At 40.7% G+C, this 16,736-nt stretch overlaps 1 protein-coding gene across 2 annotated transcripts in view; it reads left to right on the top strand.

Moving 5' to 3' along the window:
• LOC133152611 (EMILIN-1-A-like) overlaps window positions 1-15,018 on the top strand; it is a 31,404-nt gene extending 16,386 nt beyond the window's left edge. For both annotated transcript variants that reach the window (XM_061276342.1, XM_061276341.1), the window contains 8 exons: window positions 42-1,040; window positions 2,239-2,542; window positions 6,309-6,554; window positions 6,637-6,885; window positions 7,031-7,222; window positions 11,371-11,478; window positions 13,530-13,664; window positions 13,847-15,018. In XM_061276342.1, the coding sequence (XP_061132326.1) occupies window positions 42-1,040; window positions 2,239-2,542; window positions 6,309-6,554; window positions 6,637-6,885; window positions 7,031-7,222; window positions 11,371-11,478; window positions 13,530-13,664; window positions 13,847-14,169 (2,556 nt within the window). In that variant the 3' untranslated portion in view covers window positions 14,170-15,018. The remainder of the gene's footprint in view (window positions 1-41; window positions 1,041-2,238; window positions 2,543-6,308; window positions 6,555-6,636; window positions 6,886-7,030; window positions 7,223-11,370; window positions 11,479-13,529; window positions 13,665-13,846) is intronic.
• The last annotated feature ends 1,718 nt before the right edge of the window (window positions 15,019-16,736 follow it).

Below are 16,736 nucleotides of genomic sequence, written 5' to 3'. Positions count from 1 at the left end.
TTGTCACAGAAAAATATGTTCAATTTTGTTTTTGTATTTAGGCTGGTGTGAAGGACCTGCACAGGCAGCAGCAGGAAGACCAGGAAAGAATCCGGGCCCTGGAGAAGCAGCTTAATGCAATGGATGTTCGTTATCAACAGGAAATTGATGGATTGCGGCGGGAAGTAGTGAGCTCAAAAAGATGCTGTGACAACATCAATGACCTCCGAAACCGCGTCACAGATGCTGAGCGGAAGATCAGCACAGCAGCAGAAAATGTTGATGTCCTGCACAACCGCCTGAACAACGAGCTTAAGGGAGGAAGTGGCAGCAGTAATAAGGATGGAGTCTTCAGAGGCGGGGAGATTGGTGCTGAAGGTGGACAAAGGGTTAGTGGTGGGGCTGTAGTGGTAACTGAGGATAAACTAAATAATCGACTGAAGGATTTGGAACGACGGGTCAATGAGACTATGGAGCAAACTGAACAAAGTTGCGCGTATTTGGAAAACGATTTAAAGGACTATTTCCAGAGAGAACTTGGTGACCTTCGGACTGTGTTCCTGGACCGCTTTGATGATCAGGCCTTCAGGATTACAGATGTGGAGCTGGATGTGGGGCTTGTGAAGCAAAGGGTGAATGAACATGACAAGACACTATCAAAACTAGAAAACAGAACCTCCCTCTTGAACAGGAAACTGGAGGAGTGTGGCTGTCGAATCATGGCAGGAGGAGAAGTAGTAAGAGGAGAGGAGAATGGTGCAGGCAACGCTGACACTCCTGGTGGTGGCAGTAACACTGGGGGGGGCAGAGGTAGCACTAGTGGTGGCAGTGCTGGCACTGGTGGGAGTCAAGGTAGTATTGGTGGAAGCAGTAGTGGCACTGGTGTAGATGGGGTAAGTGGGACTGTGGGAAGAGGAGAATTACCGGGAATAGGAGGAGAAAAAGATAACACAACAAGGAAATCATTGGAGTGGAGAGTGATTGCCAATGAGGATCAAATCAGACATTTTAACACAAAACTCAAAGACCTATCTGTGTCTGGAGACTCTCTTATTGATAAGGTAATTAAAAGCCTACACTTTAAACATATTAACATTATTGAACAACCATTCAAAATAACCAGTGTGAACAACTGTGACAGCATTTCTAACATTAACAACATTGCAATGTAGGCAATTGTTGCCAGTGTTTTGTTTATACCTCCATGGGAAGGCTGGATTCCATTCTACAACCTGGGGTCTGCTTCATTCTAACCTCAGTTGTGTTGAATTATATTCAAATGACAGACTTACCGTATTTCGCGCCCTATTAGGCGCACCGGGTTATAAGGCGCACCTTCAATGAACGGCCCATTTTAAAACTTTGTCCATATATAAGGCGCACCGGACTATAAGGCGCATAAAATAGAAGCTATACTGCGACAAACTGAGGTTGACTAGGGTTGCGGTATGCACCCACTAGCCAATAACCAACGAGCCCTCTGTAAAGAATCGCGTTTCTCAAACGATCTCCTATAAAATGATTGGAACTGACTAAAGTTCGATCTAACGCATTGGTACTACTTACCTATGTTTCCCTTCCATATCGATCCGTAGATTTACTCGAAACATTAACAGAGCAGCCTATTTTGACATGAAATAGCTTGCTGCGTATAGCAGCTATCGTTATAGCATTAGCCATCCGCAAAATCCCATGAGCCTCAGCTCGCAATATCCCATGAGCCTCAGCAAAGTGTAAACAATCGCGTTTCTCAAACGATCTCCTATAAAATGATCGGAACTGACTAAAGTTCGATCTAACGCATTGGTACTACTTACCTATGTTTCCCTTCCATATCGATCCGTAGATTTACTCGAAACATTAACGGAGCAGCCTATTTTGAAAGGAAATAGCCTCGCGGGTACAACAGCTATTCGGTGACGCCCCCTGACTACAGTTACCGTAATGTTGGGAAGCGATGCGACCTTGTAATTTACTAGTCGTACTAAAACATTTTGGCAGAGCACTGTGTACAACCAGTATGGATCAACAAATTCATCAATTGATCCATATATAAAGGTGCACCAGACTATAAGGCGCACTGTCAACTTTTGATAAAAATTTTGGTTTTTAGGTGCGCCTTATAGGGCGGAAAATACGGTATGTAAAAATGTGATAAGGGTAAATCGCATTAACCCAAATTTTGTTGTAACTCACAAAGAAATCAAAATACAGATGTTGCTACAATTGGATATTAACATGAAAATGTTTATGTCATAGGTTGTGGACCTGAGCCATGACATCCGTAAGATTAAGGCTTTGACTGGTGCTCACGGTGAACACTTTAACCGCATCGTGACAGAGGTGGAGTTACTTGGGCAGGACTGCGAAATCTGTGGGACAGTGAAGAATGAGTTGCTGAAGTTGCAGAATCATTCCAAGGATGCACTTGGTCGCCTGCAGAACCACATCGACCGACTTCAGCTGAGTGTGAACTCAGGGAATGCGTGCAACCGGATGTGCTCTCATTTGCAGGATGAAGTTCGTCTTCTGCGAGAGGATGTCACACGCTGCACCAATAAATGTAAGGTGTATTGTAATGCTAAAATGTGTTGATAAAAGAATGGCCATCTGATTTTCCTTCTGTGATGGAACCAAATAATTACACAATTACAAGATAATAAAATAGAAATATAGTCAACCCCACTCCATTGCAGGCTCTGGGTTTGTGGTCTGGTAATTCAGTGGATTTTTTTGGTCCAAGAATAACTCAGTATTGTTGGGTGTAATTGTACTGTATTTGTACTTTGAGCTTGATGTTGATGTAGGACTTATAAAGTGTCTGTCTGTCTGTCTGTCTGTCTGTCTGTCTGTCTACCGCAGGGGTGGGCAATTCCCGTCCTCAAGTGGTCATTTGAATCAGGTGTGTTGCAGTAGGGAGACCCATAAATCATGCAGGACACTGGCCCTCGAGGACCAGAATTCCCCACCCCAGGTCTACCGTGTGACATAAGTCTGTTTCTGAGGTGTCAAATCCAGGTACAGAAAGTAAAAACCCTGCCACAGTTTGTCTTTCACCGCAAGTACTTCTAATCAAGTGAATCGGCAGAGAAACAAGCTCTCGGAAGATAGCTCCTGTTGGTTGATTCCAACCACCTGTGGCTAAAGCCAAACTGAGGCAGGGATTCTACTTTGTGGGCCTGGATTTGACACCTCTGTTTAGTTTAAAAAAATCTTTACTTGCATGATGATGGGTTGTGATGATGTTAGATCAGGGGTCACCAACTCCGGTCCTCAACGGCGCCAATCCAGCCTGTTTTAGATGCAGCCCTACAACAACACACCTGATTCAAATAATCAGGATCGCTATCAGCCTTAATAGAGCTTGCTGATGAGCTGATCATTTGAATCAGGTGTGTTGTTGTAGGGCTGCACCTAAAACAGGCTGGATTGGCGAGTATTTCTATACCGCAGATTTCACCTATTGTGGGGCTCACTGCGGAGATAATCTCTGCAATGGCGTGGGGTTTACATTTCACAAAGAGATGTGTGAAATCTGAGATGCTCAGTGAGCGTTAAGCCACAGGTGCCAATTGTCTCACCACCCTGAGATGAGATATTGCAAGCATTTTTGTTAGCAATCCTTTAAAATTAATTTAAAAAGAGATGAATAATTATTTACTAATTTCGAAAACTGGTTATTCATCAATTTGTTGTTTATATGTGACATAAAGTAATCAAATTAATTAAATCTAACTATCCACCTTATTCCCACACCCTGACATTTGCTGATCACAAGGAAAAACTAAAAAAGCTGCCAGAGGAAGGAATCCTCCCTTCCAGGATGACTAGGCAACAGTGTATGTCAAGTGAACCTCATTTAACACAATATGATTCTATACAATGTTAATTAAAATGATAAGAGTTAATTTAACAAGATGAAGCACGACAGGAAGACATCAAATGAGAAACGGGTCCACCTCAAAACCCGATCCAGTCTGTCAACAGAGAAATCTCCATAGCAGCCCTTCTGAGAGGGTGGTCCACCTCAAATCTTGTCCCTATCAGTCGGTGTAAAATTCATTCAGCGACATACGATCGTAGATTTATATGGGCATTCTGTCATAACAGCCTCTTGATGGACATCACTAAGATGTGGCCCACTACAAAATTAAGACTGACAGCCCTTAAGCACATCCATCTGCAGTACTTTTCTGGCAATTTCCTAGCATCACTGATGCAAATAGTCTTTCATTCTCACGTTTGTTACGTTTGTAGCAAATAGCTACTACCTCAAGCAACTACAATAATTTGTTTTACATTTCAGAACTTTTGACTACATGCAGCACATCTTTAACAAAGCTGACAAAGGAAAATTCCACATTTATTTCACAATCAAGTTGAGGTACAACTACCGTTTTTTTCCGTGTATAGTGCGCAAAATTTAACTAATTTATTGTCCTAAAATCTGGGGTGCGCATTATACATGGGTACAAAAAAATTTTTAATTTTTTTTTTTTAAATTTTTTTTTTTTTTTTTTTAAGTCCCAATGATCGTCACACACGTAGGGAGGCAATGGGTCCCATTTTTATAGTCTTTGGTATGGTCTTAACTAGGCTGGATGTAATTTTTTTTGTTGGCGTGGATTTCTCCGACTGCCCGTAAACGCACCACCGCGCTCCGTGCGCGCACGGGACAGCAAACGAGCAGGTGATCAAGCAAGCGTCTGATACGAGAGCATTGCGGTCGCATGGAGCGTGTTTGAAGTGAACAGCAGAGAAGAAAGGCAAAGTGTTGTGAAATAAAATGCACAGAACGGATGCGCAAGACACGTCAGCTACATAAAGAGCGAGAGTTGTTTTCTTCCTATTAGTTTCAATTCACAGTTTAATTAGCAGTTTCAATCAGCAAATAACAAAATGCGTATTACAGGTAATATTTTATTTCACAACACTTTGCCTTGTTCCTTTGGTCTCTGCTGTTCATCCTAAAACACAAAGGCGCTCTTTAAGCAATGCGACAGTGAGCGCCCGGCGCGCTGCGGTTGCGCGACCGCACCAAATTAAGCTCCCTGCGCAGTGCGCACTGAGGTCCACTTAAATTTTAGAAAGTACATCAGGATTTTAAAAATATCTTCTAAATTTCAGCGACGGCTCTGTCACAATAATCAACCAGCGCGGTGCAGTTGGGCGGTCGGCGGCGCGCTACGGTTGAGCGTTCTCTCGCACGCTCTCTCTCTCGCTCTCTCTCGCTCTCGCACACACGCAAACGGGATATCATACGGAGGTCGCCATTACAGATGCGCAGAACGGGCGAGAGTTCAGTTCTCTACCTAAATCCGTATTACAGGTAATATTTTATTTCACAACACTTTGCCTTGTTCCTTTCTTCTCTGCTGTTCACTTCAAACACGCTCCATGCGACCGCAATGCTCTCGTATCAGACGCTTGCTCGATCACCTGCTCGTTTGCTGTCCCGTGCGCGCACGGAGCGCGGTGGTGCGTTTACGGGTAGTCGGACAAATCAACGCCAACAAAAAAAATTACATCCAGCCTAGTTAAGACCATACCAAAGACTATAAAAATGGGACCCATTGCCTCCCTGCGTGTGTGACGATCATTGGGACTTAAAAAAAAAAAAAAAAAAAAAAAAAAAAATTAAAGATTTTTTTTTAAAAAATTCATAAAAATTGGGTGCGTATTATACATGGGTACAAGCTTTTTTCCAGCATCAGCATGCCATTTTTAGGGGTGCGTACTATACATGGGGGCGCACTATACACGGAAAAAAACGGTATATACATGCAACCAAATGCATTTAGTAAATATCTTATGATGAAGTCATCCTGCCCCTAAGTGGTAAAGCTAAGCATACTCACTTGACTTGACTTCTGAAGTCTATATTGATAAACTCATGAATGGTGTCAATGAGATGTGTGCAGCCATAGCATCAGTTAGGTGAAAATTTCAGGTTGGGACGTTTCACTTACAGTCCAAATGTGCAAATAACTATTTGTCCGTATAAAAATTATTTATCCGTAAAAATAGAAAGGTGGTGGTCAAAACTCAGTAATATTCATTCGTTAAAAATAATTACCATCACCAATAGCTTTGGTTTTGGACTGTCAACAATACCTATTCGTGTGAACCTTTTTCTTGATTGGCACAGCTTTTTAAAGTGCTGGTTTGTATTGCTTTACTACATAAACGGCACAATGATAGGTTTCAGGTGATAATAAGAGGTAATCATTATTTGTAAGACTTTCCAAAACATTGTAACATTTTCCGAAATATTGTAACACAAGGAGCAGGAAAAGGGTAAATGCTTGTCTTCCTTCTTCACTGTTTAGGTGGCGGTTCTGGTAACACGGGTTCAACCAATGAAAATGGAGGTACCAGAGGTGATGGACCCCGTTTGGACGGTGAGCGACCTTTAGATGGCCACAGTGTGATAGGAGGCTACATTAACAACAACCAGATGAAGACGTTGCAAGGTGAATTGTCTGGAGTTATCCTGACCTTCAGCTCTATAAACGACACCCTCAAGGGTCTTGAACACACTGTACAGAAACATGGCAGCGTCATCACTGACTTGGGTGAGCTTGGTTTAATCAAACTGACTGCACACATTCTTCCCCAATGCATAATGTGAACCTCTAATACTTTATCAATTGACAGGAAACACAAAGGATAAGATTATCTCTGAACTGGACAAAATACAACAGGAGGTGACAGAACACATTGAGGAAAGTCGGGACCGGTTAGATGGAATGGATCGAGATCTCAGACGTTTCGAGAGCACAATACTAGTAGAGATGGGTGACTGTAAGAGATCAGGTGATGGGCTAGAGAAGAGGCTGTCCAAGCTTGAAGGCGTCTGTGGAAGGTTGGACGGAGTCTATGACTCCATCCACAAGATAAAAGAAGGTAATTGGATCATGGTTTCTTTTGCTTCATCTGTACTTGTTGAAACTGGTAGTTACGTATATTTTTGACACTCCACCCAGTAATGGAAGCTTCAATATGACTTGTCTTCTGTGATTCTCTTTCCTCTGCTGTGTTCCATTTTCAGGACTTAACCAACATGTATCAAGCTTATGGACATGTTTTTCGGGTCTAAACAACTCAATTATTCATCATGGCGAAATCCTGGACTTTGTTCAGAAGAACCAGGATGATGTTCAGAGCCGGATAAAGAACCTCAACTCCAGCTTGATTCACATCTCGAAAGATACGCAGAGTTTTGCAGACCATCCCTTGACTGGTATGCATATTCTATTTGATTCGATTCGATTTGATTCTGTATTTGCTCTATTTTATCACCAAAAATCCATTATTTTATGACAAACATTGTATTTTATTAAAAGCACTCAAAGAGCAGCCTTGTTGACAAAATCACAAAACATACTCCTTCGATAATGCATATTCCAAATGCATCAGTACTCAGCAGTCCTTACCTCAAGGCACTTAAATTTGTGTCAAAATGTGTTTTATTGGATTTATTACTTACAGACTAAAAAAAAAGACCTGCTCTGATGCTCCTGTCCAGGGAGCGCCCACATTTTTTGGTTACTCCATCCCGAGTCCATACGTGGCATGAATGTACATAAATAGCAGATTTGAGTAGACAAAGGAATGCGATCAGCTGCATGCCTTTTCTGCCTAATCAGTATTTTAGGTTCATAGGATGTAGTATTACTCTGCCATTATCGAAATCACATACAATAATTACTGTCTGCCAGACTTATTCCTCGGTGTGTTTTCTTCCTGTACACACGGCACTAATTGAAAGGATCTCTAGTTTTCATGATAAATGTTATAACAGTTTTATCTACCAAAGGCAAGTTATTGCTTTATTCTGTTTAGTCTTTTTAAATGTATATTACCATACTTATTTATAATGCATACTATTTATTTTCAAGGAAACATTTATTTTTATGTTTGAGTTAAAAAGAAGACAAGGGCAAAGAATTAAATGTTTAGATTAATCAAATAAAATAAAATTTAATCATCAGTTGGGTTGCATTCTATGTTGGAGAATCATTAACGCATATGAATGACCTGGAACTCATGGTATAATAAAAACATTTGGAGGTACACAGGTCAGAAAAGTTTGGTAACCGTGGAACGAAGTAACTGGTTCTGTACAAGGAAGTATCAGCATCATCACTACTTGCACAAGGGAAACGTTTTCCGCTTTTGTTTTATTTGGCCCAAGGGTAGGCAATTCCCGCTTACTATGCTGAAGAGACCATCCATCCATTTTCTGTACCCCTTAGTCCCCACGGGGGTCGCGGGTGTGCTGGAGCCCATCCCAGCGTCATCTGGCAGTAGGCAGGGGAACCCCTGAACCGGTTGCCAGCCAATCGCAGGGCACACAGAGACAAACAACCATTTGCACTCACACCTAGGGACAATTTGGAGTGCTCAATCAGCCTACCAAGCATGTTTTTGGGATGTCGGAGGAAACCGGAGTGCCCGGAGAAAACCCACGCGGGCCCGGGGAGAACATGCAAACTCCACACGGGGAGGGCCGGAGGTGGAATCAAACCCGCACCCTCCTAACTGTGAGTCGGACGTGCTACCCAGGACGCCACCGAGCCGCCTGCTGAAGAGACTTGTCATTTCAAATATCTTTGAAAAACATAATGAGATACAAATTACTATGCAGGTAACACTTCAGCTCTTTATGTAATTTGTCAATGCTGACATAAGCCAAGGACCTGTGTGACACAGAGAAATTGCAAGTGTGCGAGGGGTTAAGTCTTAGAAAACATGTTATGTGTAAGGGCTGCTGAAGGATTGAAAAAAGGCTCACATTTAATGAATGTGACCTATCCTTTTTGTTTACACTTCCACACCTTTGAAGACACTGGACGAATCTGCAGTTGAAGCTACTGACATATTCATGAGGATATGGGAAAAAAGCTGTGATTTTGTGGTTAATTACATACATGAGTGTAGCTTATTCTCAAGAAACTACAAAAATATTATTGTAAAACGTTATCCCAAGTAAAATCACAAACTTTAAACTTGGTGCGCAAAGGAAAGAGCTGAGGGGTACCTACTTAGCTTAAAGCTTGGCTCACAATCACACTTGTCTGGGATCCCCCTTTTCTTCCCCTCTGTTTAGCCTTGCGCCAGCTCACGACTGGACTGCACAAGCAGAGACAGTCCACACTCTCCTCGGGGACTTATTGCACTTATGTTTATAGACGATTCAGGGGCTCAGAATAACATGAACTAAAGTGAACTTAAATCAATTCAACCAGTCTAAAAATCCATTTATTGATCACATTACAGCATATTACTTATATTTGTTTGTTCGATTGTTTAGCAAAGGTGTTTGGTAATTCGGTTTATGTTTATAGTTGGGAAAATGACTGGAAGTGTGACAGAAATGTCTACTTGTGACTACTTTTGCTTGATATGTAAAAATGCAGTATCAGCAGATACAGTAGTAAAAAATTACTGTACTACATATATGTACGATTTGTTTCTGCAATTACTATTTCCCATGTTTTATGGCAATTTTAAAACAGATTTTGTATTTGTCCTCTATGGCCAGAGATCTGTGTAAACAGGATGGCCGTATGTTCTATGTATAAAAAAAAAAAAAAAGACATGCCCACATAATTTATCTGCAAAGTATCTCCAGGTTGGACACCCAAAAAGCAGATAAACCTAATCATAGCTCATAAACAAGTTGCTCAAATTGTCTCTTTATTCTTTTTTCCTCCTATTCTGGCTGTACTGTCCACCACTGATTTAGGCTCACCTGCATGTATGGCTATAAAAGTCTGATTCACTTTAAACATGGTCTGCTCTCAATTAAGTCAAAGGGTGTTTACAGGGTTTCACTGTTGACTTCAGCTCATTCCAAATTTACTACACGCTTAAAAGAGAATAGTCTGCAGTTCATTTCAGCCACACCATGTTGTTATCTTCGGATTTGCAATCCCAGCATGAATTTTACAGTTAGTACGTCTTGTGAGATCCACCTTGACATGGGATGTTTTTTGGTGGCCATCTTCATTCTCAAGCAAATGTATACAGTAATACCTCACTACATTGCGGTTGAAAGAAAAAGGTAAGAACAAAAATGGGAAATGGAAAAATTGGAAAAGGTTGGCTTCGCACAGCATCTGGTCAGGGGGAGCTCTCTAGCAGTGCCACACCTGGGTTTTGCAGTGTTCAGCCTGGCTTGGGCGTCAGAAAGGTTCTAGCATGCTCAGTCCACTATTGTGGAGTCGGTCAGGAGGCGACTATTGATTTAATGATTTGGAGTGAAACGGATGGTTTGATAAAACTGTTATTTATCTTATAGTTATTTGAATAACTGTTAATATGTCACGTCAGGCACCTTCTCAGTTCCTCGTTTGTGTTTATGTAACGTTAGCTTATCGTATCGTTTACCCTGTTGTTGCCTATTCATGTCTGTTGTTGGTGTTGTATTTTGTCAAAGTTTCCCCAAAAATGCGACTTGTGGCTCCCACTTACCTATCCGACCTCCTTGTCCCCTACTGCCCCAACCGTCCCCTCCGATCCTCCAATACTTCACGTCTGACAGTCCCAAAATCCAAACTCAAATCCTTCGGTGACAGAGCCTTCTCCTGCACATCACCCCGACTCTGGAACTCTCTCCCCCAGTCTGTCTGTGACTCACCCACACTCCCCATATTTAAGTCCCGTCTAAAAACGTACCTCTTCTCCCAAGCTTATGACCTCCCCTACCCATAACTGGTTTCCTCCTCTTAAGTTTATCCGATTGTTTCCTCCCCGTCACCCCCCCCCCCCCCATGTATGTCTTTGCCTTGTTCCCTGTAAGCGTCTTTGGGTTCTTGAAAAGCGCTATACAAATCTAATGAATTATTATTATTATTATTATTATTACTCCGGTGCAACTTATATATGTTGTTTTTTTTCACGTTATTGTGCATTTTATGGCTAATGCAACCTATATTCCGGAGCGACTTTTAGTCCGAAAAATACGGTATGTTGATACCATGAGCAAGGGAAACATGGGTCAAACTTTTCACAACTTTGAGGACTTGGTCAGGCTGGGGGGTGCGTATTTATGATAAAATGCCTCAAAAAACGTCATGTGTGATTAAAGTTGCTATCACCGGCCCACAGTTCATTCGGTGTGAACTTGGCTTGCGGTCCACGGCCTCTCACCCGCAAACAACTTGTTGATGGTCCAACCCTCCAAAAATCTGCATAAAATAACTGTATACTTTGAAAAACAAGTTGACTGTAAAAGAAAAAAAAACAATCAACTAGGGCAGGGATGACATGAATTCCACCTAGGACGCAAGTGACATGTATAGTTAAGAGTATGAGATGCACATGAGTTGGCTTCAAACTTATTACTCTGTTATAACTAATAAACTCATTTTACTCAAATTACAGGCCCGCCTGGACCTCCTGGAGAGAGAGGCTTCAATGGGCTGCCAGGTCCCCAAGGGCCACCTGGACCATCTGGAAGACCCGGAGAAAGTGGAATACGTGGCCTGCCAGGTAAGTGCAGGAGAAATTAAGACGTTCATGTAATTGGAGTGTCTTGCGATTTGATTCTATTCAGTCTTTTTTGAGGTTGGGGTAGATCAGCGTTTTTTTTTTTTTTTTAATCATTCGTGTAAAGAAACATTTTTAAAATATGGGTATGGTTTTTACACAGTGCTCTTCATATCACCTTAAAAGTTTTCATTTAGATTAGGGCTTTGTGGAATAAAGCATGTTATTTGCTTCTGGTGAATCCCTTGTTTTCTTGAGTTGGCTGTACAATGTATGTCAACTTTTTGCGGTGTGATCTTGAAAGATGGAAGTCTTTCGTTTTTACCTTCTTTGGATTAGTCACACCAAAATTGTTTGGGATTTACTTAGTTTAACTCATATTCCGCAAATGCAATATTAATCAGAATGCCGCATTTAGACTAATGGGGGCAACATACAACATATTATTGTAAAGAAACTTTTGGGGTTGACTTTTTTAAAGGCTCTGCAGCAAACACAAACTCCAGCCAAATCGGCCACCACAGGTTAATTAAAGGCCATGGCATAAAAATTTTTCTTTAATCGTACTTTAAATGTTTCTACTGAGGTAGCAGTTCTGATATCTATCGGTAGGGCATTCCAAAGCTCTGGAGCCCGAGTAGAAAATGCTCTAGACCAGGGGTGTCCAAACTTTTTGCAAGCTTTCTACATAATTGTTTAAGCGTACGTGTTTCATCCATGAAACATGGAGTAGACTTTCTACAGTGAGTTTTAAGACGTGGAGGCGCTACAGAGTCGATGGCAATTGACAGTGTCGCGTTGAATTCATTTGTAAGATTATCAATTGAGCCAATATATATGCGGCAGTAGCCGGTGGCAGTAACTCAGAGAGGGTAATCACAATTACGAATTTACTATTACGGCTGCTGTAACTTTAATTGCACTCCTGTCGTTGACAGAGAGCTAAAGTTTCTGATTTTATTAGGTAGTGTTCGGACATAACAGTAGTGTATGCCAGTACCGTTATATTTGAGGTTGCCAATCCTTGGGATAATACCAGATCTAAGGTATTTTCATTCTTATGCGTTGCTGCCTGTATTGCTTGCGTAAAACCGAACGTTATCAATTATTGTCTGAAACGCCAGAGTAAGTGGCTCTGACGGTACAATTATATGGACATTGAAATCCCCCATAATTATTATATTATCCGCATTTGTCACTAGGTCAGCCATGAATTCTGAAAATTCAGCCAGGAAACCAGAGTAAGCCCCGGGTAGACATTAAATAACAGCAAGATATAACAATGGCAAGGCTGTGGATCGGACAACGAGAACTTCAAAAGTTTTAAATGCGTTAATCCAGGGGTGTCAAATTGACTTTTTTTCGCGGGCCGCATTGTAGTCATAGCTTCTTTCGGAGGGCCCTTATGACTGTCAACCCAAATAAATGTATGAGCACCTCATATTATATACAGTAAAAGCTACAAAACAAACTGACAAATAACTCGTTTTCAAATCAGATGAGTAAAAATTGGTCAAATATTAAAAAAAAAAAAGTTATTAAAACTGAAGACAATTTGCAGTTCTAGTAATGACACACAAATTTGATGTACAATTTGTCTTCGCGGCCCACATAAAATGATGTGGCGAACCGTATCTGGCCCCCGGGCCTTGAGTTTGACACCCGTGCGTTGATCGAACGAGTGCTAAGAGTCTAAGAAAAGTCTGAGAACGGAAATGGAGATAAGGGCTTCACCACCATATTTTTTATAAGGACGCGCAACATGCAATCTCACAAAATTTGGAGGCGAGGGCTCATTAAGCGGCAGCGATTCATTAGGTTTTAACCAGGTCTTGCAAAGACCAAAATGTTTAGATTATGGTCTGTGATGAGGTCATTAACGAGTAGCGCTTTCATGTGGAGTGATCATGAATATTCATGAACCCGAGTTTCTAATCGGTTGATCAGAGTTCATATCTATCGGAGGATTTTTGGACGAAATATGAGTAAGATAAAATGGAGCCCAAAGTGTGTGATTAAATCAGATCCTGATTTGTAAAAAAATTTATTTTCAGGACTACCAGGTGCTGATGCTCATATACCCAAATTGTCCTTCTCTGCTGCCCTTACTGTTCCCATGGAGATTCCAGGGACCATTATCTTTGACAAGATCTTTGTTAATGAAGGTGACTTCTATGACCCCAGAACAGGTAAACATAATTTATTTATTCTTGTCAATGATTCACAAGCCAACAATTGGCCTAGCCCTCTATGAGGTGAATAGATCCAGATCTTCAAGTCTCATTTTCAATTTTGAATATTGATACATTTTTGTTCTCGTGATATTTATGTCTCCAAGGTTTATTTAAGCAAATGCTCATCTCTTCCTCAGGTATTTTTACTGCCCCAGTTGATGGACGCTACTTTTTCAGCGCCATCCTAACAGGCCACAAGAATGAGAAGATAGAGGCAGTTCTTTCTAAATCCAACTATGGCATGGCCCGGGTGGATTCTGGTGGCTATCAGCCTGAGGGTCTGGAGAACAACCCTGTGGCTGAAGTTAAAACCTCTCCAGGCTCTCTTGCTGTTTTCAATATCATCTTGCCCCTGCAGACTCAAGACACAGTCTGCATTGACTTGGTTATGGGAAAACTGGCCCATTCTGTGGAACCACTTACCATCTTTAATGGGATGCTTCTCTATGAAGATATGTGATAGCTTCTTGTTGATGTCTGAAAATTTTAAGACACTAAATGACAAGGACAGAGTACCTGAATAATGGAGTTTCCAGATAAGTCAAGACAAGCCCACAGGAGGCAGCACCAAAACAATTATATAACTTTGGTATTAGGAAATGACCAACAACTTTATGTTAACAGAGTAAAAGTTCAAAGTATTGAGAAGTTTTAACTTTTATAATGTATCAGATTATGTGACAACAAACTTGGTTAACCAGTTTAATGTGATTGTCCTCAAAACTTACCTTTCTGCTCAGTATTGGTTTATATAGATAAATGCAGTACACATCACAAGTGTGTATATCTAGAGGTTAATGTTAATTATAATTACAATGTGTTAATGTGTTTAAAACCTACACCTATGTAGTAAGCAACTTTATGTTAAGTGTGGTAACTTGAGAACATACTGTGGTCAACAAGTTTATGTTTTTGGACTTATCATTCTCAACTGTCACGGGAACTTAAATATGTCTATGAAATTTCTGACATCTTTGTTCAGTCTGAAAGCAATGATACTCTTCAGTTTGTTCTGGTAAGAGTTTCTCTTTTGAATGTTTTATCATACATTGCACATTTTTGGGTTATTTTGCATTTCCAAATGTCTATATGTCACCCATGAGACATACTAATTTTGATTAACAAGAAAAATAGAATCTAGTAGCATTCTCTATTATTTGGTTAGTCTCTGCAGATGGTTACTAGAATTTTAATGTACTTTTAATGTATGAAGAGCACATTAGAATTACTGCCTCACAAAATGGTAAAATGTCTTTGTTTTGTCTTAAAGAGAATGTAAGGTATTAAAAATTTAAATATTTAATGCAAACATTTTTGTCATTTATTATGTATTGCTTTGAGATTTTTGTTCAATTAAGTTACACTGTGTGTGCGCGCGTGCGGTTGCGTGCGTGCACACTCACGCGCGCATGCGTAAGTTTGATGTGAGCTAAGCATGATTGAAATTTCCATAAACCAAAAATAAACTTATGTTCAAGAAAAATAGGACAAATATTTTATTTTCAGGATTGATTACTTACTTGGAAAAGGACTTGGACATTAAGGGTGTATTCAGACCAGAAAAGTCCTTTAATCCGCTTGTTTGGTTCGGGCCAAAGGCGGACTTAATTTTTTTTGTTTGGTGTGGTTCCTATTCAGACTGTACATTTTGCATTTTTGGACAGCAATGACAGGCGGCACACAGAGCACAGACCTGGAAATGGAGAAAAACATGTTTCTGCTCTGCATATTTGTGCTGTTGGTTCGGTTCTTTGCTGTTTGTATTCGCACCTGAAGCGAACCTCACCAGAGTTTGTTTGGAAGCGAACCGAGACCACTTGAAAAAGTGGGTCTCGGTCCGTTTCTTTAATCCGCACCAGGATTCGTTTGCATGCATTCACACCTGCACAAAGGTCCGGAACAGCGTTAGAATCGAACCCTGGTCTGTTTAAGGCGGACCAAACAGTCAGGTCTGAATACACCCTAAATTAAAGCTAATTTATGTTTTCAAAATTATGCATACCCAAAAACTAGTACAGCTCAATTTAATCCGAAATTATGAGTACAAATTACCCATAAAACAAAACTTGTTCCATCAACTTCACAAATTTAAGTTTGTAAAACTTTTCGCAAAACTTGGAATAATGTGTACTTAATCTCTTGAATTATTTTGAACGTTCGGGTTTCCAGTGAACTGGATCCTTTACCATTATGCAAGCAGCTGATAGGCCTTAGTCAAATAATGGTGTCAATAAATACAGAGCTGTTATAATCATTCTTTTCACGCTGTTGATTCTTGAAAATCCTTAGACCTCATACACCCATAGCAAAGACTTTTTCTTTTACTACTGAACCAGCTGAGCTCATTGAGTTGGCTGCTGGTTGATTAATCTTTTCCAGATGTTTCTACCTCCACCAGCTCAGTTCAGATTACTTCGGAATATTTACCCATGTCACAGTGGGAGGGGTGACTCTTGCACATAACATTCTACGGGGCAGTTCAAGTTGCATACATACCACATGTCAAAAAGATTGAATCAGATCACACGTCTACCTGCAAAGCTACCAATCGGGAAACCATTGGGTTTGCAATGGTTTTACAGTGTATCAGAAAAACATCTGGAAGTAGTTCTCCAAAGTTTTATTGTTACCATGGTAGTAACCTGCAGGTTGTCACCAAACTTCTGGATTTCTTTATGGATGTATGCCTTTGAGAGTCTTAAATCAAATTACAAAGTCAAAAATGAGACAACCAGGTTCTAGATCTTCATCCACCCCAACCCTCCCTGCTCTATTCAGTGAGACAAACGTGTGAGGGATACATATACATATTTATGTAATGCCTGACTTGACCTTCGGTAGCCAAATGAACAGGCAATAACAGCCAGAAAACAGTTCATTCACTCCTGCAAAGAGTCACACAAACATCAAGTTTTTATCCAAAACTTTTGCATTGATTTATAAATACACAGGGCCTATTGAACTTCACATACGCTTGCTTGTGTGTTATTACTACACAAACTGGAAACCACACAGTTTCATCCATCC

The sequence above is a fragment of the Syngnathus typhle genome, linkage group LG4 (genome assembly GCF_033458585.1).
Source record: "Syngnathus typhle isolate RoL2023-S1 ecotype Sweden linkage group LG4, RoL_Styp_1.0, whole genome shotgun sequence".
NCBI classification, from domain to species: domain Eukaryota; kingdom Metazoa; phylum Chordata; class Actinopteri; order Syngnathiformes; family Syngnathidae; genus Syngnathus; species Syngnathus typhle.
This window is presented reverse-complemented; position numbering and strand designations above follow the sequence as displayed.